Source organism: Symphalangus syndactylus, chromosome 5, assembly GCF_028878055.3.
Source record: "Symphalangus syndactylus isolate Jambi chromosome 5, NHGRI_mSymSyn1-v2.1_pri, whole genome shotgun sequence".
NCBI classification, from domain to species: Eukaryota; Metazoa; Chordata; class Mammalia; order Primates; family Hylobatidae; genus Symphalangus; species Symphalangus syndactylus.
This window is the reverse complement of record NC_072427.2, coordinates 22205865-22231775: the sequence shown is the minus strand read 5'-3', so window position 1 is coordinate 22231775 and position 25911 is coordinate 22205865. Positions and strand designations below refer to the sequence as shown.

General features: G+C 47.9%; 1 protein-coding gene across 6 annotated transcripts in view; it reads left to right on the top strand.

Annotated features, from left to right (window-relative positions):
* Positions 1-25911, top strand: part of HOMER2 (homer scaffold protein 2) — a 136801-nt gene that overhangs the window by 26578 nt on the left and 84312 nt on the right. For 2 of the 6 annotated variants that reach the window (XM_055277401.2, XM_055277399.2), the window contains exon 1: positions 8136-8479. The exons of 2 other annotated variants lie outside the window; for them this stretch is intronic. In XM_055277401.2, coding sequence (XP_055133376.1) covers positions 8445-8479 — 35 coding nt within the window. In that variant the 5' untranslated portion in view covers positions 8136-8444. Of the gene's footprint in view, positions 1-7757; positions 7960-8135; positions 8480-25911 lie in introns of those variants that run through there. 2 more of the 6 variants (XM_055277400.2, XM_055277402.2) reach the window with 2 other exon arrangements.

The following is a 25911-nucleotide window of genomic DNA, read 5'->3' as shown; positions in this document are numbered from 1 at the left end:
CCCGAGTCTGCCTTCCAAGCTGTGTGCCTATAATATCTAACTGCCCGCTGGACAGCTCCTCGTATTTGTTCCTCAGATTCCTGCATCTCAGCATGTCCAAAATTGCACTCATTATCTCACTTCTCTGACTTGCTGCTGCTGCTTCTCCCCCTCTTGAGAGGTATCACCCTCTACCCAACTTCTCCGGTTGGAAGCCTCAGCTATATATGACTCCACCATTTTCTTAACTCATCCCTAGTGTTGCTGAGTCTCCCTCAGGCATGGCTCTCAATTCCAGCCTCATCCATCTGAACCTGACCCATGCTAACTTTCCAGATATAAACACAGGCACCTTCTCGTTCTGCTGTTGCCAATCAGAGGCAAATAATCCTTAGAACGCCAGGCTCTCTCAGAGAAAGTTAGGCGACTTCAGAATTAATTCCTTCTGCTATGTGTTCACAGGAGATACTGCACCTCCCTGGCCTTAAATATTCTTTGGATTTCTTAGTTCTTCTCTGGTACCCTAAATCTCATACAAGCCCAGCCAGTGAGCTGGCTGTCCTCCTTTTTGTTCCACCAGTTCCTAAACTCTTGGGGCTCTGGGTATCACACCTACTTCTCTTTGAACACCAAGACTTGGGCAGTGGTTCTCAACCCTGGCTGCGCATCAGAATCAGAATCAGTTTAAAGGATTACCGATGCCTGGGTACCACTCAAACCAATTAAATCATTCTTTCTGGAGGTGGGGCCCTGGCACTAGTATTTTGTCAAGCCTCCAGAGGTGATTTTAATGTTCAGCCAAGGTTGAGAATGACTGGTTTAATGTGTATACTTCCACCGTCTATGCCTTGGATCCTCAGAACTGTGCCCACTCTCCAGACCGGCCCTTTCAAGTTCTTCTCCAAGAATTGCTTAACCTGCAATGACTGTGCTCTGCCTTCAACTACCTATTATCCAACAGCCACTCTGTGCGTGCCAATGGGAAACAAATATAACTATATGCTGACAGTGGGCAGTGTTATGTTTTGGCCACCACCCTGAATCTATTTACCTTGATTTTCCTCTAGGTGTCCACCCCAGTCCTACACCCGCTTCATGCCTTCTGTGAGAAGCTGCCTCCACACCTCAGCCCACACTGAGCCAATCAGGACATTCCATTCCCCTGGCCACAGTGATGGGCTCAGGAATCGGCCTGTGCCCCAAGGCAGGGCAGTCAGACACAGCGAGGGTTAGTTCGGAGACTTTGGCTTGACCTGTTTGGGAATTTGCTAGACTTGAATGTGAGATGGGAGTCCAGAAGAGAGCTTACCTGAGGATGGAGCCAAACAGAACAAGAAAACCCCAGGGAGGGACCCTGCCCTTGAAGACCATAGTCTAGTGGAGAAGACACCTGTTGATAGGGGTAAAGTTGACAATGAGTGTGACAGCTCAGAGCATGGGGCAGCATAATCAGGATGCCCCTGGGGGCACTTGCAGCTGGCTGGGCTATTCGTGTGGTCATTTCTATTTCTGCCTCTTGGAATTGAATTCTGCTGGGAGGCAGCCAGTGAGGTCCAAAGTCCTCTCCTCAAGGTTGTTGGATTGTTTGATGATTGACTCTCCACCCCGTTCCCAGCAGCTGCAGCTTCCCAGGCCCTTGCATTGCCAGAGCTCCCTGGCTCTTCTCTCTAATCAGGCTCCCAGCCTCTCTGGGGGCTGATTAAGACACTTCCTGTCCTTCCCCAATCTTGGAGTCTTGCTAAGATCCTCCTGACAAGCTTCTCCTGCCTCCAGCCTGCCTTTCCACAACCTTCTCCCGTCTGCTGCCAGAGAAGCTAAGACACAAGTCTGATCATGCCACCCTCCTACTTCAAAACCTCCACTAACTCCCTGAGGCCTCAGAATCAGGTCCAAACTCCTAACATGATCTGGAGGTCTTTCGCAGAGTGGTCCCAACTTACCTCTTGTTCCTGGCCACTTGCCACCACGTTGTTGAGCCAACCACATGGACATTCTTGTCATTTCCTGCATAAGTCATGGCCTTTAATGCCCCCGTGCCTCAGCATGTGCTGGTCTCGTTGCTGGACATGGAAATGATCTTCCCTCCTGCACATCCTTGAGGACCCAACTCATACATCCCCTTTTTGAAGCCTTCTGCAGGAAGTACCTTGTTCATACCTTGGTTACATTATATTTAGCTTATTGTTTAAGGACACAGACTGGCTCAAAATAGGTGCTCAGTTAAGATTAAATAAATGGGTAGGCTGGGCTCAGTGGCTCACGCCTATAATCCCAGCACTTTGGGAGGCTGAGGCAGGCGGATCACGAGCTCAGGAGTTCGAGACCAGCCTGGCCAACGTGGTGAAACCCCATCTCTACTAAAAATACAAAAAATTAGCTGGGCATGGTGGTGCATGCCTCTAATCCCAGCTACTCGGGAGGCTGAGGCAGAAGAATTGCTTGAACCGGGAGGCAGAGGTTGCAGTGAGCGGAGATCGCGCCACTGTACTCCAGCCTGGGCAACAGTGTGAGACTCCGTCTTAAATAAATAAATAAATAAATAGAAATGGGTAGATGCTATCAAAATCTCTGGAGACATCCAGGACACATGGACTTAGGAGACCCCTGGATGGGAGAGGCAGAGGACGGATGGGACTGTTGGAAATCGTTTATAGCTCACCTTCCTAAGGGCAGGCCCTTGGCCTGATTGGAAACAGCAGGGGCTAGGGTTGGTGGTCCCATACTGATCTGTTGTCATCTTAAAGAGACAGCCCATAGTCTTCTCTGATCCTTAGGTGCTCTGTAGAGGGGTCCTGAATCTATGGAGGGCTCTAGATACAGATTGGCAAAGTGTTATCTGGCAGGAAGTACACAAGCTGTTTCCATGGTGGGGGCAGATTGAGAATCCTCAAACTGTACTAAATTTTAAAATGTTGATTATATAAGAACCATTTTGACAATATTAATTCAGTCACAATAAATGAAAATTTCACCCTAGTTCCACCATTATAGCCAGTAATAATAATAATAATACCTGTAATGTATTGAAGATGTACTATACTAGGGACTGAGCTAAGCACTTTACAGATATGATTTCCTTCACTCCTTTTTTTTTTTTTTTTTTTGAGATGGAGGCTCACTTCTGTTGCCCATGCTAGAGTGCAGTGACGCAATATCTTGGCTCACTGCAACCTCTGCCTCCTGGGTTCAAGTGATTCTCCTGCCTCAGCCTCCCGAGTAGCTGGGATTACAGGCATGTGCCACCATGCTTAGCTAATTTTTATATTTTCAGTAGAGACAGGGTTTCACCACGTTGGTCAGGCTGGTCTTGAACTCCTGACCTCAGGTGATCTACCTGGCTCAGCCTCCCAAAGTGCTAGGATTACAGGTGTGTGCCACCACACCTGGCCTCATTCACTCTTCTTAATAGTCCAAAGAGATATCCCCACTTCGTAGATGAGAGCACTGAGGCTCAGAGAAGTTAAAAACTTGCCCATGGTCACCGATAGTCAATGGTAGAGCCAGGACTTAATGCAGGTCTGAGTCTAATACTGATGCCTTTACCCTGTATTCCTTCTGCCATCCTAATAAACTTTTTCATTTTCTATACTCCAGGCCTTGTCCATATATTCTAATTTTACATAATTATACTCATAGCACAGCTGTAATTCGGATTATTTTACAAACTTAACTTTATATCCTAATACACATCCCATCCACCAAGTCCTATTGAGTCTACCTCTAAAATATCTATAATCTGTAATCCACTTCCCTTCATCTCCACCCTTATCTTTTGTCTAGAGCCTCTTAACCAGTCTCCATGTTTTACTCTTGTCCTCTTCATATCCCCTCTTCTCCCAGGAGTGAGTGATATTTTAACAATATAAACCAGATCATGGCATTCCCCAACCCATCAGTGGGTTCTCACTGCATTTGAATAAATCGCAAATCCTTAATCCAGCCAAAGGGCCCTGCATACTTCACTCATGCTTTGCTAAGCTCACTGCACTCTAACCACGCTGGCCTTCTCCCAGCTCTTCAAAACAGCCTGATTCTCTACCACCTCAGGGCCTTTGCAGTTTCCTCTGCTTGGAACCCTCCCCTCATGCTCCCCATGACTGATGCTTCTTTGTCTTCAAGCCTCTTCTTTTTTTTTTTTTTGAGATGGACTCTCACTCTGTCACCCAGGCTGGAGTGCAGTGGTGCAATCTCAGCTCACTGCAACCTCTGCCTCGTGGGTTCAAGTGATTCTTCTGCCTCAGCCTCCTAAGTAGCTGGGATTACAGGTGTGTACCACCATGCCTGGCTAGGTTTTGTATTTTTAGTAAAGATGGGGTTTTGCCATGTTGGCCAGGCTGGTCTTGAACTCCTGGCCTCAAGTGATCTGCCTGCTTTGGCCTCCCAAAGTGCTGGGACTACAGGCATGAGCCACCACACCCCGCCATAAGGCCTCTTTTTAAATGTCTCTTCAACAGGCCATTCCTGACCACCCTCCTCAACCTGTTAGGTCTCCTATTCACACAGATCATAGTTTATATATTTGTGTGATTATTTGATTAATACCATTCACACAATCTTATAGTCCAATGACAGAAGGACTTGTCTGTTTTGCTGAGCACTTTATCCCTAATGCCCAACACAGTGCCAGATACACAGCAGGTGATCAACATTTATTGAAAGAATAAATATGTTTCTATGTTACTCTACAGGCTTCACAAATATAATCTAATAGCTGCATAATACCAGACAATTATCCCTTTAATTAATGGCTTTAATAAGACATTTGTTTCATATGCAGTTGAAAGAACTGACCTTTTATGGTTAGAAGAAAAAAAAAATGTTTGAAGTCCCTGGACCAGCCATACCAGAAATCTGAGCACACTAATAATAACATTATGCATGTACATGGTGAGCCTAATTTTGCTGTTGAAAGTAAAACTACAGGCCGGGCGTGGTGACTCATGCCTGTAATCCCAGCACTTTGGGAGGCCGAGGCAGGCAGATCACGAGGTCTGGAGATCAAGACCATCCTAGCTAACATGGTGAAACCCCATCTCTACTAAAACTACAAAAAAGTAGCCAGGTGTGGTGGCATGCGCTTGTAGCCCCAGCTACTCAGGAGGCTGAGGCAGGAGAATTGCATGAACCCAGGAGGCAGAAGTTGCAGTGAGCCAAGATCGCACCACTGTACTCCAGCCTGGGCAACAGAGTGAGACTCCGTCTCAAAAAAAAAAAAAAAAAGAAAGTAAAAATACGTAGATTATCGGTTTTGAAATCAATTTAGTAGGTTATGAGCAGTACTGCTTTTAAAAATAAAACAGAATGGGCCGGGCATGGTGGCTCACGCCTGTAATCCCAGCACTTTGGGAGGCTGAGGTGGGCAGATCACGAGGTCAAGAGATGGAGACCATCCTGGCCAACATGGTGAAACCCCGTCTCTACTAAAAATACAAAAATTAGCTGGGCATGGTGGCGCATGCCTGTAGTCCCAGCTACTTGGGAGGCTGAGGCAGGAGAATTGCTTGAACCCGGGAGGCGGAGGTTGCAGTGCCCTGAGATCATGCCACGGCACTCCAGCCTGGTGACAGAGCAAGACTGTCTCAACAACAACAACAACAACAACAACAACAACAACAACAACAACAAAACAGAATGATGTCTGAATGCCTGCCTGGCAGGTGAGAGGATAAAGATTGTTTTATAAAACTTTTTGTTTCTATTTTATATCGATATACCTATAGACATAGTATGTATGTGCTGAAGTATGTATCAGGTTGCAGGTTGTAGTGTAAAATATATTTCTTACTGTGGATTGTAGTTTAAAAAAAAATGAAAAACTCGGCCGGGCGCGGTGGCTCACGCCTGTAATCCCAGCACTTTGGGAGGCCGAGGCAGGTGGATCACAAGGTCAGGAGATTGAAACATGGTGAAACCCTGTCTCTACTAAAAATACAAAAAAAAAAAAAAAAAATAGCTGGGCGTGGTGGCATGCACCTGCACTCCCAGCTACTGGGGAGGCTGAGGCAGGAGAATCGCTTGAATCTGGGAGGTGGAGGTTGCAGTGAGCTGAGATCGCGCCACTGCCACTGCACTCTAGCCTGGCTGAGCAGAGTGAGACTCCGTCTCAAAAAAAAAAAAAAAAAAATGAAAAACTCTGATTTCAGTGGCTTGCCTTTGAAGTTATTCGAACACTTCAAAATCCTCAGGTATTACCTGATAAATGACTTGTTCAGTGTTCTACAAGCTCACTTTTCTGATATTGCTGATTACTATGCATGGAGGATTTGGAAACTCCCAAGATTATTTTATTTTCTACAAACTTTTTTTTTTTTTTTTTTTGAGACAGAGTCTCGCTCTTTTCACCAGGGTGGAATGCAGTGGCATGATCTCGGCTCGCTGCAACCTCTGCCTCCTGGGTTCAAGCGATTCTCCTGCATCAAGCCTCCCGAGTAGCTGGGAGTAGCTGGGACTACAGGCGCACGCCACCACACCCGGCTATTTATTTAATTAATTAATTTATTTTTTGAGACGGAGTCTTGCTCTGTTGCCCAGGCTGGAGTGCAGTGGTGCGATCTCGGCTTACTGCAAACTCCGCCTTCCAGGTTCACGCGATTCTTGTGCCTCAGCCTCCTGAGTAGCTGGGACTACAGGCGCCTGTCACCACGGCCGGCTAATTTTTTTATTTTTATTTTTAGTAGAGACGGGGTTTCACCGTGTTAGCCAGGATGGCCTTGATCTCCAGACCTCGTGATTCGCCCGCCTCGGCCTCCCAAAGTGCTGGGATTACAGGTGTGAGCCACGGCACCCGGCCAATTTTTGTAGAGGCGGGGTTTCACCATGTTGGCCAGGCTGGTCGCGAACTCCTGACCTCAAATGATCCACCCACCTCGGTCTTCCAAAGTGCTGGGGTTACAGGCGTGAGCTATCGCGCCCGACCTGCCCCTTGACTTTTTTACTGTCCTGAGATGCCAGGCTTATGTGGACAGTGTGTTCTCAGCAGAAGATGATCCCGTGGAAGGCCCGGGGGATGAAGGTTAGGTTAGTCCCAGTGCCAGCCTTTGGTAGAAACTCAGGACCTGATAGGTAGAAAGGCGACAAAGACAGCCTGCTCTTCTTCAGGTTCTACTTTTGCCAACCTAATTCACCTCGCTCTAAGGATAAAACCAAGCTTGATGAAGCCTCCTTAAAACTGGCCCTTCAGGTGGGAGCCGTCATCTCATTTTTATCCAGGGAAGAGCCCAGAACACCTGCCGCGGGCTGTAGGCTCTTCCCTGCCACGCTGGCTTCCAGAATTTCACGGTGGCGGGCACCTTAAGGCCACTCCGCCGGGCAACTGGCAGGATGATGAAGGTGGGCTTTAAGGAAGAGCACAGCTATGCCCATCTCAGACTCTGGAGACCCGAACGAACTCTAATCTGAATGTGTGACCTTGGGCAAATCACTTACCCTCCCCAGGCCTCGGTTCCCTTATCTGCAAAGCAAAGGTAGCCCTAAAGTCCCCACCAGGTGCGAATGGGACTTTCAGTCCATCAGGCAGGATGTTGGTGGCACTGCGCCAGGTCCCCGGGTCGGCGTGGGGCGGGGGCGCGCCAACGCAGGGCCGGCAACAAGGACTGGGTGGCCCGGGAGAAAAGCGGCGACTGCGCGGCGGCGCGGGGGACGGCGCACACACTGCTGCGCCCCCCCCCCTCTTGGCTCGCTGCCGCGGCCCGGGGGCCACGAGGTTACGTAAGGAGCCGGGCGGGGAAGGCGGGGCGGGCACCGCCCCAGCGCGGCCGCCCAGCCCGCGGCGGCCCAGCCCCCGCCCGCCCGCGCCTGGCGGCGGTGGCGGTAGCGGCAGCAGTGGCAGCCGCGCAGCCCCGCGGAATGGAGCGGCGCCGGGGCTGAGCCGGGCGCGCACGGGCCGCCGCATGTGCCGCGCGGGGAGCGGCTGCCGAGCGGGCGGAGAGCGAGCGCGAGAGGCCCCGTCGGAGCGGCCGCCAGAGCAGCGCCGGAGATGGGGTGAGTGAGCCCGCGCCGCGCGCTCTCCGCGCGCCCCTCCGGAGGGACTGCGGGGCCGCGGCTCTCGTCCCCGGGCTCGGAGCCTCCGGGCGGGCCGGCCCCCGCCTCCCTAAGCCGGAGCGAGCGCACATTCGGCGCCCGGGAGCCTGGGGTCACCTGACCCGCGCCCCCCGCCGGGGCGCGCGGACACCCAGCGGGGGCACCCTGGCCTGGCGCGGAGCCCGTGGCCCTTCCCCTCCCATACAGCCCGGGCGCAGGGGCACCTGACGGGGACCGGTGCCCTGGCCGGCCTCCTGCCTCGGCCATTCCCCGGTCTCTTCGCCCCTGGGCGCAGTCAACTCCAGGGCCTGTGTGAGTCTAAGCAGTTTGTCGTTCTCCACGTTTGGATTTATTACAAGCAAAATGGAAATCCAAGTTTTCCTGGAAATAATAAAATAATAATAAACCTCCAGCGTAGGAATAGTGGACTTTGGATCTGCTTTGAGATGCTGAAGATGATGGAAGTCTATAAGGAACCTAGGTGAGGCTTCAGTCTTTGAAACAACTGAGTAGATGCTCAGGAGGGAAGTTGAAATACTCCGTCGAAGTGACTAATGCTTCTGAGTATATAAAGTAATTTAAGCTTTCCCCTCGGCGTCTCTCTGAGCAGTAGGCTCTGTGAGTCTGGGAGCCACTGTGCTAATAGCACAATAACTCCTTACATCTGCTCACCCTATTTGGGCACAAGTTGATGGTTTGCCATACGTATTCAGGGGACACTTATGTCCACTTTACAGATGAGGAAACTGAGGCCCAAAGTGGTTCGGTGACTTCCCCCAGGCTGTATAGCTGATGAGCATTTGTGTAGCAGGGGGACACTTAGTCGGCAGTGACCTTGCCACTGCCTGACACGTGGGCATGGAGGTGGGTAAGTGAACCAGAGTTCCTAAATCTCTCTGTTCCCTGCTGCTGAACCCAGCATTCTTCCAACAGCCCTTCGCAGGACTCAAATGCTTCTGCTCCGAGGGTCTAGAGATCTTGCTTTCCTGTTTGGGATGGGTGGGGCCTGGGAAGGCAAGAGTGCAGTGGAAGGAGCAAGATTGTCCTAGTGCCTTGGCTTAGCCCCCCTGGGTCAGTGGCTTTCTTGCACCGTACTCCAGGTAAGTTTCTGGAGTCATTTTGCCCGGTTAGTCTTAGCCATGGGAGCTGCAGAGTGTGTGAGGGGATCAGAGGCAGGCCAAGAGGAATTTTGAGGAATGGAAGTGTGAGGACTGTGGGCCAACATGAACTGGACATGACAGAGGTAGGTGACAGAGAGGAGGAGGCGAGATGAGCAGTGAGGGCTGAAGAAGTTTGCTTACATTGAGGAGATTTCACATGAACAGCAACTGTGGGTGATTTTACCCAGAGGCACCCAAGTTGGCAGGCCTTATTTCTGTAACATTTCCAGTGAGTCCTCAGTGGACTGTGAAAAGGCTGATCTGTGAGCAGTGGGAGCCTTTGAGGTTCTCAAATTTCATACTTTAAAAAAATGTACAGGGAAAAAGGAGTTGGCAAATGTAAGGTCTCAGGATGGAAGATAAAAGGGATCTGGTAATTTTAACTCTCTTTCTGGCCCTCCCTCCCCCTGGCCAACACAAAACCAATCCACCGTACTTGTGTGATCAAAAACAAGTACTGAAACTCTGTGGTTGAGATCAAATAGTTCTGTGGAAATGAAAATGTTTACTCATAAAACCTTAAAGAAAATGTCAAAAAATAATTTTTGTTTGTGGAGGAGCAGGGAGGAGACGCTTGGGGATTTTGTTTAAACACAGAATATGTCTTTCATGTAATCTTAACATCATCCAGTAAATGTATATATTACTCACTTCTCGTAGGTAAAGGCTGGTTTGTAACTCCTACCTACCTCTGCCATTTTTAATAGATCCATGTCTTCTATTATTTAGTGAAAATACAAGCCATGGTCGTAAATTGAGATGCAGCTAAGGGCTGGGGAAGCAGTTCAGACAGGAGGGTGGAGGGAGCTGTTTTAACTGAAAATAGAACCAATGTCATCCTTTCTGAGAGTTGTGTAGGATGGAGGGGGAAGAACTTTTTGAAAGGGCAGCTAGTAGAAAACCTTGCTGCGATCCTACAGCTTCATCATGGCTCTGCTGTGTAGACAGGACTAGGATTTAAGGGAAAAAAAATAACAAACTATCTGAGTTTACCTCCCCCGCACTTGAGATGCTTCTCCTCCTTCAAATGTTCACTACCATTTCCCACTTCTCTTCTGCGAAGTGTTCTGTGTTAAGTGTGGTCTTTCCAGTGTGTTTGTGTTCTTACTCCCTAAGGCAACAATTTCATACCTATTCCCCTTTCCAGACCTCTCCCCTTCCTATGCACACCCCTGGCTTCCTTTTCAATTGACAAGATAGACACCTTTGACCAAGGGAATGTCTTCATTTTGCCACCACCTAGTCTAGTATGCAGCTGCTGCTACCTTTTCCTACCTGCCTGCTGTGCTGGATGACCAGTCCCTCATCTCTTCCTACTAGGGGCCCCTTCTTCTGGGGTAGCCTCCATTCCATCCCTTCCTCATCCCATCTTTTCAGAGATTGTCTCTCCTTCCTAACCACCTTTCTCTCCGGGGTCTTCTCCATCAGTATAGGAGCATACATCTGTCCTACAGAACTTTCTGCACTGCTGGAAATGTTTTGTATCTGCGTGGCAGCCACCAGCGCATGTGGTTATTGGACACTTGAAATGTGGTTGTTGAGACTGAGGACCTGAAGTTTTAACTTAATCTAAATTTAAATAGCCACATGTAGCTAGTGGCCACCATATTGGATAGCATAGCTTTAGTTTCTCTCATCTTAAAAAGGAGCTCTCCCTCCCTCCTACATCCCTCTCCTGTTTCACTTCTTTGCTCTTCTTCACCTGAAAACACATCAGAAGATACATCCAAACCCACTGGCTCCATTCACTTTCTCCTGCCATTTGTTCACTCTCCATACTCCACAGTCTTGCTTCTGCCTCACCTCTGCACCAAAACTGCCAGGGCCTTGGGTGGCCAGGGGGTTGCCAGATCTCTGCCTCACCTCACTTCACCTGTCTCTCAGCAGCATTCCTCACACATGACCACTCCCTCTCCTCAAAACAACACCCCTCTCAGCTCCTCTGGCCCCGCTGTTTCCTGCTTTTCTTCTTACTCCTAATCATGGGGTTGCCCAGGTACTGGTCCTGGTTCCTCTTCTCTGTCCACACTGTCTTCCTAGGTAATACTGTCCCACCCGCAACTCCTCCCCACCCTCCCGTGGCTTCAAATGCCATCAATATGCCCATGATGCCCACACTTTAATTTCTAGCTCAGATCTTTCTTGGAGCTTCTGACTCTCGTCAATACATGGAGCTCTTGATATGCCTTCCAGTTCTCACCTTCCTTCCGTCTTCCCCATCCCAGTCAGTGGCCCTACCATGCACTCATTTGCCAAGAGTCATCCTTGAGTCCTCTTCTCCACCTCTCACATGGAGGCTATCAGTTTGTCCTGTGCGTTCTACTTCTGGGATATATCTGGAGTGCATTCACCTCACCCCATAGCCATAGTTCCCACTCTAGCCACCATCACCTCCTTCCTAACAGGCCCCCCAGTATCCACTCTGGGTTGTCTGCAGTCCATTTTTCACACAGGAGCCTGAGTGACCAGCTTTTAAAATCATAAATCAGATCATGTCATTCCCCTTTTTAAATACCTCCCGCTGACCAGGCACTGGCGCATCTCCCCCTGCCATGCTGCTGTGCCCCTCACTGTGTTCTGCTAACGTGGATCTCCTTTCCTTTTCTTGCCCTACCTGAGATCCTTGCACTTGCTGTTTCCTCTGCCTGGAATTCTCTTACCTTCCTCTTTCCTTTCAGACTTTGGCCTCAGGGTCACCCGTTCAGGGTCTTTCCTGCCATCCTGTCTAGAGCACCCACCTCCAGAACTCTCTAACCCAGCCCCTTTTCTTTTTTCTTTTTCTTTTTTTTTTGGGGGGGGGACAGAGTCTCCCTCTGTCACCCAGGCTGAAGTGCAGTGGCCGGTCTCTGCTCACTGCAACCTCTGCCTCCCAGGTTCAAGTGATTCTCATGCCCTAGCTTCCTCCTGAGTAGCTGGGATTATAGGCATGTGCCATCACACCCAGCTAATTCTTTTTTTTTTTTTTTTTTTTTTTTGAGACAGAGTCTCGCTCTGTCACCCAGGCTGGGGTGCAGTGGCGCGATCTTGGCTCACTGCAAGCTCCGCCTCCTGGGTTCACGCCATTCTCCTGCCTCAGCCTCCCGAGTAGCTGGGACTACAGGCGCCCGCCACCATGCCCAGCTAATTTTTTGTATTTTTAGTAGAGACAGGGTTTCACCGTGTTAGCCAGGATGGTCTCAATCTCCTGACCTCATGATTCGCCCGCCTTGGCCTCCCAAAGTGCTGGGATTACAGGCATCAGCCACCATGCCCAGCCACACCCAGCTAATTCTTTTGTATTTTTATTAGAGACGGGGTTTTACCATGTTGGCCTGGCTGGTCTTGAACTTTTGGCCTCAAATGATCTGCCCACCTCAGCCTCCCAATGTGCTGGGCCCCAGCCCTACCTTTGTTTCCTATAATTGCTCACCACAGCATGCCTGTAAGCATGCAGGTGTTATTTACTTATTTATAATCGTCTTCCCCCAGTAGCATCCCAAAAGGATAGGGCCTTATCTTTTTCACCATTGTATTCCAACACCTAGCACAGTGCCTGGCACCAAATAGGCCTCCAGTAAATAATTTTTGATTGAGTTAATACTTGAATGTTATGGGCAGCCTTGCTTGGATGCTGGCCTGGAAGTTGTGATAATTTTTGGGTTAACTTTTTTTTTTTTTTTTTTTTTTTTTTTGAGACGGAGTCTCGCTCTGTTGCCCAGGCTGGAGTGCAGTGGCGCGATCTCGGCTCACTGCAAGCTCCGGCTCCCGGGTTCACGCCATTCTCCTGCCTCAGCCTCCCGAGTAGCTGGGACTACAGGCGCCCGCCAACACACCCGGCTAATTTTTTGTATTTTTAGTAGAGACGGGGTTTCACCGTGTTAGCCAGGATGGTCTCGATCTCCTGACCTCGTGATCCGCCCGCCTCGGCCTCCCAAAGTGCTGGGATTACAGGCTTGAGCCACCGCGCCCGGCCTTGGGTTAACTTTTATATAGCTTGCTTAATTGGGAGTTGCAAGGGCCAAGAGAGAAAGAGATCACATTTGGATGCAGCTTTCTTTTAACATTAAAGCAAGCCATTTAGCTTTTATTGTGACGTGGGTTAATTTTCGGGCTGTCTGCTGTCATTTGAGTACTGGAGTTGTAAATTACCTTTTTACTCTCCTGCAAAAGACTAACAGAAAAGCCAGCTTGTCTGCTGTTGTGACTTTTAGCTGATTTTGTCAGTGTTTACAAATAAGATCTACTGTATTACTGTTTGGCTTCATTTTATCCTCACTTATTTTGTTCAGCCAAGATTACCTTGCCATGTACGGGTGCCACAATCTTGGTTATCTAACACCTCGGGTTGCCTTTTGGTACTCTATACCGATTTACTTTCTTTTGATATTCATTCATTCCTTCTTTAATTTTCCATTCCCCCTGAATCACACCAGACTCTGTAGTTCCAACAAATTATAGGGCTGTTCTTTGGGGTTTGAGTTGACTACAATAGATACAGTCTCTCAGATATGTTGAGGTGAGTTTGTCTTCTCTTGGTCCTGCGGGTTTGTTAAACTTCACTTTCTAATGTTCCTTCAGTCTGTACATTGGTCAGGCAGTTGGCAAGTGCTGTAGGCATCCAGAGATGAGCAGACCCACTAGTTAGTTCCTGCCCTTGGGGAGCTTATATTTTAAAAAGGGAGATAAACTACATACACAAGTACCAGCTTTATATGTGAAATGCTGTGAGAGTAAACACAATGTTATAGTCCATTGGGTGTCACAGGTGGTGGTGGGGAGGTGCCTATCTATTTGGGGAATTGAGGAAAGATGCCATGGTACATTGTGGGGAGGACAGATGCTGTGGTACACTGATGGTTACACAGCCATCCCCCTTAGTGTCTGAACTGGAAGAATACACAGAATTTGGAATGGAGTAGGCACTAAATAAGTAGATATTGAATGAGTGTGTAAATAGGTGTGAATGAATATTCTCTTTCGGTTGACTTTCTTTGTTTTTTTTTTTTAATAAAATACAGTTTATTAGATAGCAATAGGATAAGGAAGGGGACTAGAGGATGTTGCAGTAGGATAGAGATTTTAGATGGGGATCCAGTTAGAAGACTTCACTGAGAAGGAGGCATTAAAGAGCTGAAAGGAGGAGAGTGAGCCATGGAGGTGTCTGAGGGAAGTGTTCCTGGCAGTGTGAATAGTGTGAACAGCAGGTGTAAAGGCCCTGAGGCAGGGGCATGCCTGGCTTGTTCAAGAAATAATAAGGAAGCTGGTATGGCTGGAGCAGAGTGAGCCAGAGAGAGCACGAAGGTGAAGAGGTCAGGGAGGTAGCAATGGCCAGACCAGCCTTTGGGTTGACTTTTACTTTGGGAAGATGCCATCATTCTTGTTGGAAACTGCCCTGAAGTTTCTGGTCCAAGGGTTGTTAGGAAAGAATAAAGGCATGTTTGCTGCTCGCACAGTTCCCTGGAAATATCAGGGCTGAGTAATTCTGCTGAAGCGGGATGCTGAGCGAGCACATGGTTTATTTTTGATGAATAGACTCAGCGATTTGTGTAAATTATTAGGTTTCTTTTCTGGAATGGCTTCTGAGGAGCTTAGAGTTAAATGTGTGGTGACCCTTAGCAGATTTATCAGACCTCATCCATTACCTTTATTTCTAGCTCAGTGTGATGGCTCTACCCTTATTTTGTCTTTACTCTTTATCATCTACCACTTTTTTTTTTTTTAATTTTTTTGAGACAGAGTCTCGCTCTGTTGCCCATGCTGGAGTGCAATGGTGTGATTTCGGCTTGCTGCAACCTCCGCCTCTTGGGTTCAAGCGATTCTCCTACCTTAGCCTCCCGAGTAGCTGGGACTACAGGCGCCTGCCACCACGCCCGGTTAATTTTTTGTATTTTTAGTAGAGATGGGATTTCACCCTGTTAGCCAGGATGGTCTTGATCTCCTGACCTTGTGATTTGCCCGCCTTGGCCTCCCAAAGTGCTGGGATTACAGGCGTCAGCCACCGCGCCTGGCCATTCTACCACTTTTTTTCTTTTTCTTTTTTTTTTTTTTTTTTAAACAAAGGGAAAATAGCTTTGCTTTTTTCTAATTATAAAAAAACTACATGTTTATACTGAAAAATAACAGCATAAAGAAGGAAGTGAAAATTACTTGTCATCCCACGTCTTAGGGATAACCTCCATCAGCATTTCAATGTCTGCCTTTGTACTTTTTTCCACGTATATATGTCTGTGTGTGTCTAGATGTATGTCTACATAGAGCAAGTCTATTTTTAACAAAATGCAATCATTTTATACATCTGTCTTGTAACAATTTTTCCAACTTAAAATATCTTGAGTGGACATCTTTACATGCCAATAACTATAAAAATACCTCATCATTTAAATCCACACCTACTTCTAATTTGTCATTTTGCTAAATCTTATACATCTTTGTAAACCTATTTAAATCCTTTCTGGAACAAGACAGGCTCTTTTTTTTTTTTTTTTTTTAAAGACATTTTAACAATTTCTTAAAGCAGTTGTTTGCTTTAAATGAATTACTGACGGAAAGAAATGGTAGAGGAGACCAAGATCACAATTAACATTGGGTAATTTGCAGTGCCTGTGTAATTTGGGTGAGTCACGGCTCCTTAGTGAATCTTGGTAAGAACATCAAGGATTCATCGTTGTTGCTAAGGGTGGTTGGTGGACCGAGACCCAGCTGCTCAAATTGTTTCTCCTTGTTTGGAAATATCAGGGCCGAGTAATTCTGCTTTAAGACTTGGATGAGAAGGATCTTTGCAAGCAGAAAGCACCCATGCCCATACCTCGAAGGCCCCCTTCTGCTTTGTAGGCTCTTTGGTGTATATCACACCCCCTCCTTCAAAGAGAATTCCCCCAGTGAGCCAGTTGGCAGGGATGTATACAAAAGGAAGGACATTATATTTCCTGCTTTAGTATGAAGGGAAATCAAAAATTTAAAAAAAAAAAAACCCTGGGCAAATCCACTGAAATGTCACCACAGCCTGCACAAACATCTAAAACCTTTGGATAAAGAACTTCTCTTTGATGCACGGGGTGGGGCTGAGGGCAGGGACCCCTTTTCCATTTGACAAGAAAAACTTTCTTCACCTTTGTCAAATGTGAACAGCAGTCAAATAGCATATTTACAATAGAGAAAAGGCATTTTTCTGAATGTTAGAAATCTGTGGTGTCCTGACTTTATAGATCTTGAGAGTTAGACTTTGTTTTTTCCTCCAGGGTGAAAATAAATTGAGCAAAAAGAAGCATTGTGAGGAATTGGGGCAAAAAGCTTCTAATTTGCATTGGTTTTGATCCACTGGTCTTTTAAGCACTGCTTGTTATGTGTCTGCATTTTCTAGGTATTGCGCACACAGGCTGCCCCCAAGTCGTATTTATAGGTTTGGAGGTGAGAGCTGGCATCATGATCCAGTTTCCTAGCGGGGTGCGTTTTGTGTGGGAAGAACGGCAGGATGGGAGCCTCTGAATGCATGATGAAGACTCCAGTAGTTCTGCCACCGGGGTGCTGTTAGTCATATGGTATCATTCTGGTAGAATTTATTTAAATTATATTTCAAATTAGCTTGTTAGAATAAAAATACGCTTGTGGGGAACACATTTAGACATTTGTCAAAGACTAGAGAGATTTAAAAAAAAAAACATTTTTATTCATAAGCCTGGTTGATAGTCTTATTATTATTCCTCTGAGGAATTGGAGATGGTAGAGTCCCCACCCCTGTGCAGACAAGCTTAGGATGAGGCTTTGCCACCAGCCAGAGGAGTCAGGGTGAGAGCCGTGTATTAAAAAGAAGCTCTTGAGTACACAAGTGGCTCCCAGTCAAAGGAGGGCCGAAGCGAGGGCAGGTCCCAGCTTTGCAGGGGCTCTAGGAGGCCCCTTTCTTTGCCCTGCCTGGGGAAATCTCTGTCCAGATTACCAGTGAGGGGCAGGCTGAGTCCAGTCTGCCTTTAGTCCTCCTTTTGCTCTGGGGGTAATCTTGTCTGTGGGTTGTGGGGTGGGTGGTATCCACAGGGACCTGATGAGTGAGGAATATTGCAGCCCCACTGCCTGGGCAATGGATCCCTTTTGGGATCTCTAATTGGGAAAGCTTTTAATTGGAGTTTTTAGATAAATGGAAAAAAGAGTTGTTTTGGCTTGTGTCCTGTGGGAGCTGGTGACAGAGAGGGTCCTCATGGGGAAAAGGAATGGAGCCTGTTCCAGGTTGCTCCAAAGACAAGGAAAAGGAGCTCCCAGTGGAGGTGGCATCAAGGCATATTTCAGCTCACTTGGTATGAGGAAGAGCTCTCTAACTCCTCCAAGTGGACTGAGCGTAGACTCAGCTGTCTCAGCTGCATTGTCATGGAGGACCATTGGTTGTGGGGGCTGGGAAGGATGGTTCAACACATACAGCTCAAGCCCCAGCCTTCCTCACCCTCACTGGCTGTGTGAGCTTAGATGACATATTTTCTCTCTCTAAGCTTCACTGTCCTCATCTATTAAATGATTGAGGTGATTAAATAGAAAATGTGTATAAAGCATTTAGCACAGTGCTGGACATATAAATACTCAATAAATGGTGGCCAAGTTTATCATCATTATCATTACCACTGCCATCATTTCTTCTTTGGGTGGGAAGTTGGCCCTTTGGGCACCGTCTGGAGTTAGGTGGTTGGGGATGACATGTGCTTCCATTCCCTCATCCTTAATCCCCTTGGGCACTCTCTGAGTCTTCAGCCACTCTGTGCAGCTGCCTTCGAGACGACCCAGTCACTCTGCTGCCAGTCCTGAGCAGTGCCAGAGTTGGCTTCCAGTCATCAGGTGACTCAGGCAATCTGAGGCTTGCCCTGTGAAATGTCGCCTCATACTGCTAAGCCTCTCAGGTGGTGTGGGTGGAGGAATGTCACCAGCCAGAGGATCAGGAAGGCCAGGAGAGTGAGCTGACCCATGTATATCAACAAGAAAACCAGTCTGCCAACCAGTTGCTTTTATAGGGAGGTGCAAGTGTGGACAAAGTTAAGTGGTTTCTCCCCATTGTGGCATCAGACTAGGGATTTGTGTTGCTGATCAGGGAGCCCTTCATTGATTATTTGTATATGCATTCACTCATTCATTCAACAGTTACCTACCTGTGTCAGGCATTGTTGTGGGTGCTCGGAACACAATGATGGACATCGGTGGCTCTAGGATGCTTACAGGCTAGTGGAGAAGTTGGACATCAAGTAAACACTGCCCAATGGATGGGCATTGGAGGATGTTATACCAGGGGCCATGTCGACTAGTCAGTAGTTTCAGGGTCCCTGTACGTCTCTGGACTCCCATCCTTACTCGTGTGGATCTGAATTCCTTTTTGATCACCCTTCATCGGTTTGTCAGCTCTTTTATCTTTCTTGATCCTTTGGCCAATGACCTCACCTGAATGTTGAATACCTTCTCTGGGCTAGACACCAGGAAGACAGGTCATAAGATGGAGTCCCTGCCTTCCTGAGGGAGATGGCTGGTGAGCAGGTAATTAGGGCAATGAGATAAGCCTGTTATTGAAATATGAACATGGATAGATGCTTAACTGTGTACGAAGTTAGAGAAGACTTCCTGAAGGAGGTGACATCCAAGCTAAGTCTTGAAGGATAAAGAGGAGTTTCTCAGGCAGACAAAATGAGGAACAAGGCATTTAGGCAGAGAGTGTTGCCCAAGGGAAGTAGTGAAGTATGCAGGTCAAGAACAGGGACCTTGGACTCAGTCTTTGCCTGGCCATTCACTGCCTGTGTGACTGGAGCAATGTACTGACCTTTGAGTTTCCATTTCTTCATCTGTGAAATGAGAATAATAATAGTATTATACCAATGTTGTAGGGTTGTTGTAAGGATTGGATGAAACACACATGTTGATTTACATTAGCTATTAGTAATAGGCATGGAGATTGAAAAGAATGTGGAGTAGAAGGTGAATGTGGAGAAAGACTTGGGAAGGTATAGGCATGAAGGAGAGATCTTTGGGCTAAGGTGTTGGGAGTTAATCCTGTGAGTGGCAGGGAGCCAGCCATAGGTGAGGCTGGAGGTCAGGGGAGCAGCTTGTCCTGGTGTTGAAGAATGAAGCCTGACCTGGGCATCAAGCAGTGGGCTTGGAGAGGAAAAGGTGACTTGGGGTGAGAGGCAGGAACGCACTATACTGTATGGACTTCAGTCTGTAGGCAGTAAGGGAACATTTTCAGTTTTGAAGAGAAGAATAATGCTTGTTTTAGGACTTTTTTTTTTTTTTTTTTTTTTGAGACAGACTCTCACTCTGTCGCCCAGGCTAGAGTGCAGTGGTGTGATCTCGGCTCACTGCAGCCTCTGCCTCCCGGTTCAAGCTATTCTTGTGCCTCAGCCTCCCGAGTAGCTGGGATTACAGGTGTGTACCACCACACCCAGCTAATTTTTGTATTTTTAGTAGAGAGGGGGTTTCACCATGTTGGCCAGGCTGGTCTTGAACTCCTGATCTGAAGTGATCTGCCTGCTTCGGCCTCCCAAAGTGCTGGGATTACAGGTGTGAGTCACCGTACCCAGCCAGGAAGATTATTTTAGAGATAGTAATGAAGGGTAGTATGGAGATTGGAAGGAAAGAGACCTCATAGGAACTGGTCACACTCCAGGCAAGAACTGAAGGGATAGAGAGAGAAAGCTGATATAGCAGATTTATATAATGTAAACCTTGCCTTGCTCTGTAATGGATCTGAGGCAGCTTCTAGGATTGTATGTAATACTGTAAAAGAGAAAAACATATGGAAGATTCCAGACTCCTCACTGGGGGTGAGAGTTAGATCTTTTTTTTTTTTGGAACAGGGTCTTGCCCTGTCACTCAGGGAGTACACTCCAGTGCAGTGCAATCATAGCTCACTGCAGCCTCAACCTCTGGGCACAAGCGATCCTCCCACCTCAACCTCCTGAGTAGCTGGAGCTGCAGGCACATGCCACCATGCACAGCTAATTTTTTTTTTTTTTAGACGGAGTCTCCCTCTGTCACCCAGGCTAGAGTACATCTCAGCTCACTGCAAGCTCTACCTCTCAGGTTCACACCATTCTCCTGCCTCAGCCTCCCGAGTAGCTGGGACTACAGGCACCTGCCACCACGCCTGGCTAATTTTTTGTATTTTTAGTAGAGATGGGGTTTCACTGTGTTGGCCAGGATGGTCTCAATCTCCTGATCTCGTGATCTGCCTGCCTTGACCTCCCAAAGTGCTGGGATTACAGGCGTGACCCACCACGCCCAGCCCATGCAAAGCTAATTTTTTATGTTTTGTAGAGATGGGGTTGCACTATGTTGCCCAGGCTGGTCTTGATCTCCTGAGCAATCCTCCTGCCTTGCAATTCTTTCATATATAGTTGCTAAATGAGGACACAATTAAGCTATCATTTAATGAGAACTTGGTAGGTTGGAGTCACTATGCAGAGTGCTGTCTATGCAGTATCTCATTTAACTCTCACAACAACCTCCCCATTTTCTTTTTCTTTTTTTTTATTATATTCTAAGTTCTAGGGTACATGTGCACAATGTGCAGCTTTGTTACATATGTATACATGTGCCATGTTGGTGTACTGCACCCATTAACTCGTCATTTACATTAGATATATATCCTAATGCTATCCCTCCCCCATCCCCCCACCCAACAGGCCTTGGTGTGTGATGTTTCCCACCCTGTGTCCAAGTGTTCTCATTGTTCAGTTCCCACTTATGAGTGAGAACATGCGGTGTTTGGTTTCCTGTCCTTGCGATAGTTTGCTCAGAATGATGGTTTTTAGCTTCATTCATGTCCCTACAAAGGACATGAACTCATCCTTTTTTATTGCTGCATAGTATTCTATGGTGTATATGTGCCACATTTTCTTAATCCAGTCTATCATTGATGGACATTTGGACAACCTCCCCATTTTCATAGTTGAAGAAACTGGGCTTAAGAGATTCAGTAGCCTACCAAAGCTGTCAGTCAGGACATGGCAGAGTTGGAAACCAAGCTTGAGCATATCTGAGAGCAAAATTCATGTTCTTTTTTGTTGTTGTTGAGACAGAGCCTTGCTTTTTCACCCAGGCCGCAGTGCAGTGGTGCAGTCTTGGCTTGCTGCAACCTCTGCCTCCCAGGTTCAAGTGATCCTCCTGCCTCAGGCCCCCGCGTAGCTGGGACTACAGGTTTGCACCACCACACCTGGCTAGTTTTTTTTGTATTTTTAGTAGAGACGGGGTTTTGCCATGTTGGCCAGGCTGGTCCCGAACTTCTAGCTGCAAGTGATCCGCCCACCTTGCCCTCCCAAAGCGCTGGGATTACAGGCGTGAGCCACCGTGCCCGGCCAAACTTCCGGTTCTTAAGATGCACTTTCTGGAGACCAAAGCTCCCATGGGAGTCATGTGGTGGATGGACTCCGCTCTTGGTTGTTAGGATGAGAGACTGCGAGAAGCTGAGTTACCATTGATGTGTATGTTTCTAGGCTGTGCGGCTGATAGTGGTGATGTTGACTGAGATTGGGAACGTAAGAGGAGACGCAGTTCTTTTGGGGAAAATGAGAGTTTAGTTTTGGGCGGATATGGTGACTTTCCACTTGTCCAGGCTATCCATAGCAAGTATAAATTCAGCTCTAACACTCAGCAGTTCAGATAGAGTCAGAGATACAGATCTGGGATCCATCACCTCTAAGATGGATTTGACCTCCTAAGGAGAAAGAAAGTCAAGAAGGATAAAGATAGAACTCTGGCCAAGGCCTGCAATTGGAGGGAAGGAAAAGAAGCAGGTGAATGAGACCGAGAGGTGATGAGACTCAGAGGAAGGCTAGAAGAGAGAGGGGTTGCAGAAGCCAGGGGAGAGGAGGCTGAAAAGGGAAACATCCTCAACAGGGTCAGGGGCCTCAGAAAGCTTAGAGGAGGCGGGGAACTGAGACTGTTAAGTACCTCTGTGGGAGCGGGAGTGTTAGGGCACTGAGGGAGTTTGAGAGCAGCCTCAGCCAAATGTGAAAACACAAATCCATTTGCAGGCAAAATGCATTTAATAAGTGAGTATGTGAGGAGCTGGTGGAGAAGCCTAGCTGATGATGAAGGTAGCTTGAAAGTGAGTCAGCGTAGAAGGACCACTGATGTTTGTTTCATAAGTTGAGGATGTTGGGAGTCTGAGGGTAAAGAAAAGGGGAGATAGAATGTCTTAGAGAAGGATGAGAGGCAGTGAGGTTGGAGGCAGGAGGCAACTAGAGGAAGACCTGAAGAGGAGTGCATTGTCCTCAGAGACCAGGCAAGGTGCAGGTATAGAGGCATTTGGAGGCTGTAGCCAAAAGAGGGGCATGGGAGCTTGATCAGCTGGCATTTTCTTTTTTGGGGGGGGATGGTGTTTTGCTCTGTCGCCCAGGCTGGAGTGCAGTGGCGCGATCTCAACTTACTGCAACCTCCGCCTCCTGGGTTCAAGCAATTCTCCTGTCTCGGCCTCCCGAGTAGCTGGGATTACAGGTGTGTACCACCATGCCCAGTTAATTTTTGTATTTTTTTTAGTAGAGACGGGGTTTCGCCATGTTGGCCAGGCTGGTCTCAAACTCCCGACCTCAGGTGATCCACCTACCTCAGCCTCCCAAAGTGCTGGGATTATAGGCATGAGCCACCATGCTCAGCTGAGCTGGCATTTTCTTCTCTGTGTGAAATAAGGGATTGATCTGAGAACTGGAGGGTAGATCAAGAGGGAAAATGGGTTGATAAAGTGATTGTAGGGTTGGGGCGGGGAGTGAGCTGAGGCAAATACTGACTAGGGAACAGCCTTCAGGGACCGGTTGAAGATTGAAGACTGTGACTTTGTAAAGGTGCCAGTGGCCACTGGTAGATGGTGTGCCAACATGCCAGGCAACCAGGGAGTAAGAACAGATGCAAGCAGTCCCAGACTCAGAAGGTGGGTGCATAGAGACGGCCACCCTGATCGGACTCGGAGTGCTTTGCCATCCACAGCCCTGGGCACGCCATGTGGGAGGAGGGAGAGCCTGCTCTGTCTCCATCGGTCACCTCTTTGCCCTCACTTCTCTGAGTTGCCAGTCATTGTTCTGTTGTTAATAATTCTTCCAGACCCTTTCTGAAAAATGCATTAAAATTCTCACCAGCATGACCTCTTTGAGTAATGAGATCTGTAAGTTTATTAACCTCTGTGAGAAGTGGGTTTTCTTGCTCCATGGGAGCGGATAATCTCATGGAGGGAACCAACATTAATGTGCTGACCTGGAGGGCAGAGGCAGTGTGGGGGCGGCTTATCTGTGTCCCTCCCCACTCTCTGACTTAACGTGTGTCTCATGGAACTCAGGGAATATGGGCTGATTGCTTCTGCACATCACTGTCCCTCAGCCCACTCAGTCCAGCAGCAGCCCAAAGTCAGAGAAACCAAACCATAACAAAATCTGAGTTTCTGTCATTGAGTCTCATTCACTAAGTTTGAGAAGGGGAAAGCTGAAGGTGAGAGCATGAAGTCTTATGCAGAGAAGAATGTCTAGACTGCGGGTCATTCACAGTGGCCTGGGAACCCATTGGAGTTGGGAGGGACAGCAGGATATTTGCTGTATGACTATGTTGAAACACATCCTCTGTCATCCCAATGTTGGCCTTCACATGTGCACATGTCATGGATGTTTCACATGAGCTAAGTAGTGATGATTCATGATTTCATCCTCATTAGTTGGATATTTCAAGCCTGCTATAACCTAACCCAACCTAAGTCTTGTGTGTGCCCTCAATATTTTTGGTCCAGGCCCCTCTATATTGTTTAGCACATAAAACATTTAATTATAATATGAAGTTGTAATCTGTGACTCCCCCACCCTTGCCTTCCAGACCAGCTCTGTCTAATAGAAATAGGAGAGCTGGCCGGGCATGGTGGCTCACACCTGTAATCCCAGCCCTTTGGGAGGCCAAGGCAGGCAGATCACTTGAGCTCAGGAGTTCATGGAGAAACCTATCTCTACAAAAAAAAAAAAATATATATATATATATATATATATATGTATATATACACAAAAATTAGGCATGGTGGCATGCATCTGCAGTTCTAGCTACTTGGGAGGTTGAGGTGGGAGGATCGTTTGAACCTGGGAGACAGAGGTTTCAGCCAGCTGAGGTCGCACCACTGCAGTCCAGTCTGGGCAACAGAGCAAGACCCTGTCACAAAAAAAAAAAAAAAAAAAAAAAAAGAAATAGGAGAACCATGTACGTAATTTTAAGTTTTCTAGTATCCACATTAAAAGAGTGACAAGAAACAAGTGAAATTAAAATTTTTATCCAGTATACCAAAAATAGTATCATTTCAACATGTAATCAATGGTGAGCAAAACAGACACCATCCCTCTCTGTGTGGAATTTACATTCTAGTGAGGGAGACAGCTCCACCTGTCCCTGGCCCCTCCCCTGAAAACACAACCTGTAAATGGATCCACAAATAAAATAACTGCAGGTTGTGCTTAGTGCCAGAGGGAAAGAAGCAAGGGCTGAGACCGACTTTAGAATGTGTGGTTGTGAGATGCCCCTCTGAAGAGTTGGTGACATTTAAGCTGCTACCGCAGGTGCAGAAAGGGAGCAGAGCATTCTAGATGGAGGAAGGAACAGGTGCAAAGACTGCAAGTAGGAAGGGGATGTCTGGAATGTTTGAGAGACTGAAGTCAGACCAGCAGGGCAGGATTGCAGCGAGTGAGGGGAGGGCACCCTGTCTCAGATTGGAGAAAGACGTACGCGAGGACAAAATTGAGCTGAGGCATGGACTGGTGGTTTTATTTGATGGGCAGTATGATTCGATAAGAGTGAAAGGTTTTTTTTTTTTTTTTTGAGACGGAGTCTTGCTCTGTCACCCAGGCTGGAGTGCAGTGGCGCAATCTCGGCTCACTGCAAGCTCCGCCTCCCGGGTTCACGCCATTCCCCTGCCTCAGCCTCTCCGAGTAGCTGTGACTACAGGTGCCCGCCACCACGCCCGGCTAATTTTTTGTATTTTTAGTAGAGACGGGGTTTCACCGTGGTCTCGATCTCCTGACCTCGTGATCCGCCTGCCTCGGCCTCCCAAAGTGCTGGGATTACAAGCGTGAGCCACCGCGCCTGGCCAAGAGTGAAAGGTTTTAGTATGGCTGCAGCATGATCCTTCTTCAGATTTAAGAAGAGCACACTTCTGCTCTGTGGGGGATGCAGTGGAAGGGGACAAGAGTCGAAGGAAGCAAGGAGACCCATCGAAGGTCTCCAGGTCAAAGCGGTTGCTGGCTGAGGCTGAGAAGGTCGCAGAGGAGACAGAAGTGGGTGGGTTCTACAGAAGGCTTGCAGATGGCTTTGTGAGAACCTTCAGGTGAATGAGATATGGCATAAGGGATGAGGGAGAGGGAGGGAATAAAGAAAACCCCTTTGGTTTTTAGGTTATGCCACTAGGAGATGTGGGGAAGCCTGGAAGAGGAGCAAGTTAGGATGGGGGTGTGGGCGTCAAATTCAGTATCAACAGGTTCAGGTTGAGGGGGTGAGTGGAGGTGGAGTTGGGGAGGAGGCAGGTAATTGTATGAATCTGGGGCTCAGCTGAGAGGTCAGCTGGGAGAAGGCTAGTGAGGTCACCCAGAGAGGGAGGGCAGGCAGAGAAGGAGAGGGCTCAGGATTGAGCGTGTAACACCCATCCTTTAGGTGGCCACAGGGGAGGAGGAGCCAGCAGAGAAGATAGAGGAGAAGTGGCCAGTGAGGTGTGGTGGCCTCAGGGTGGCCAGTGGAGAAGTGTCCCAAGCAAGAGAGTTTGGGCATTGGTTTGAGCGCTGCTGAGCCCCATCCGTGTTGAGAT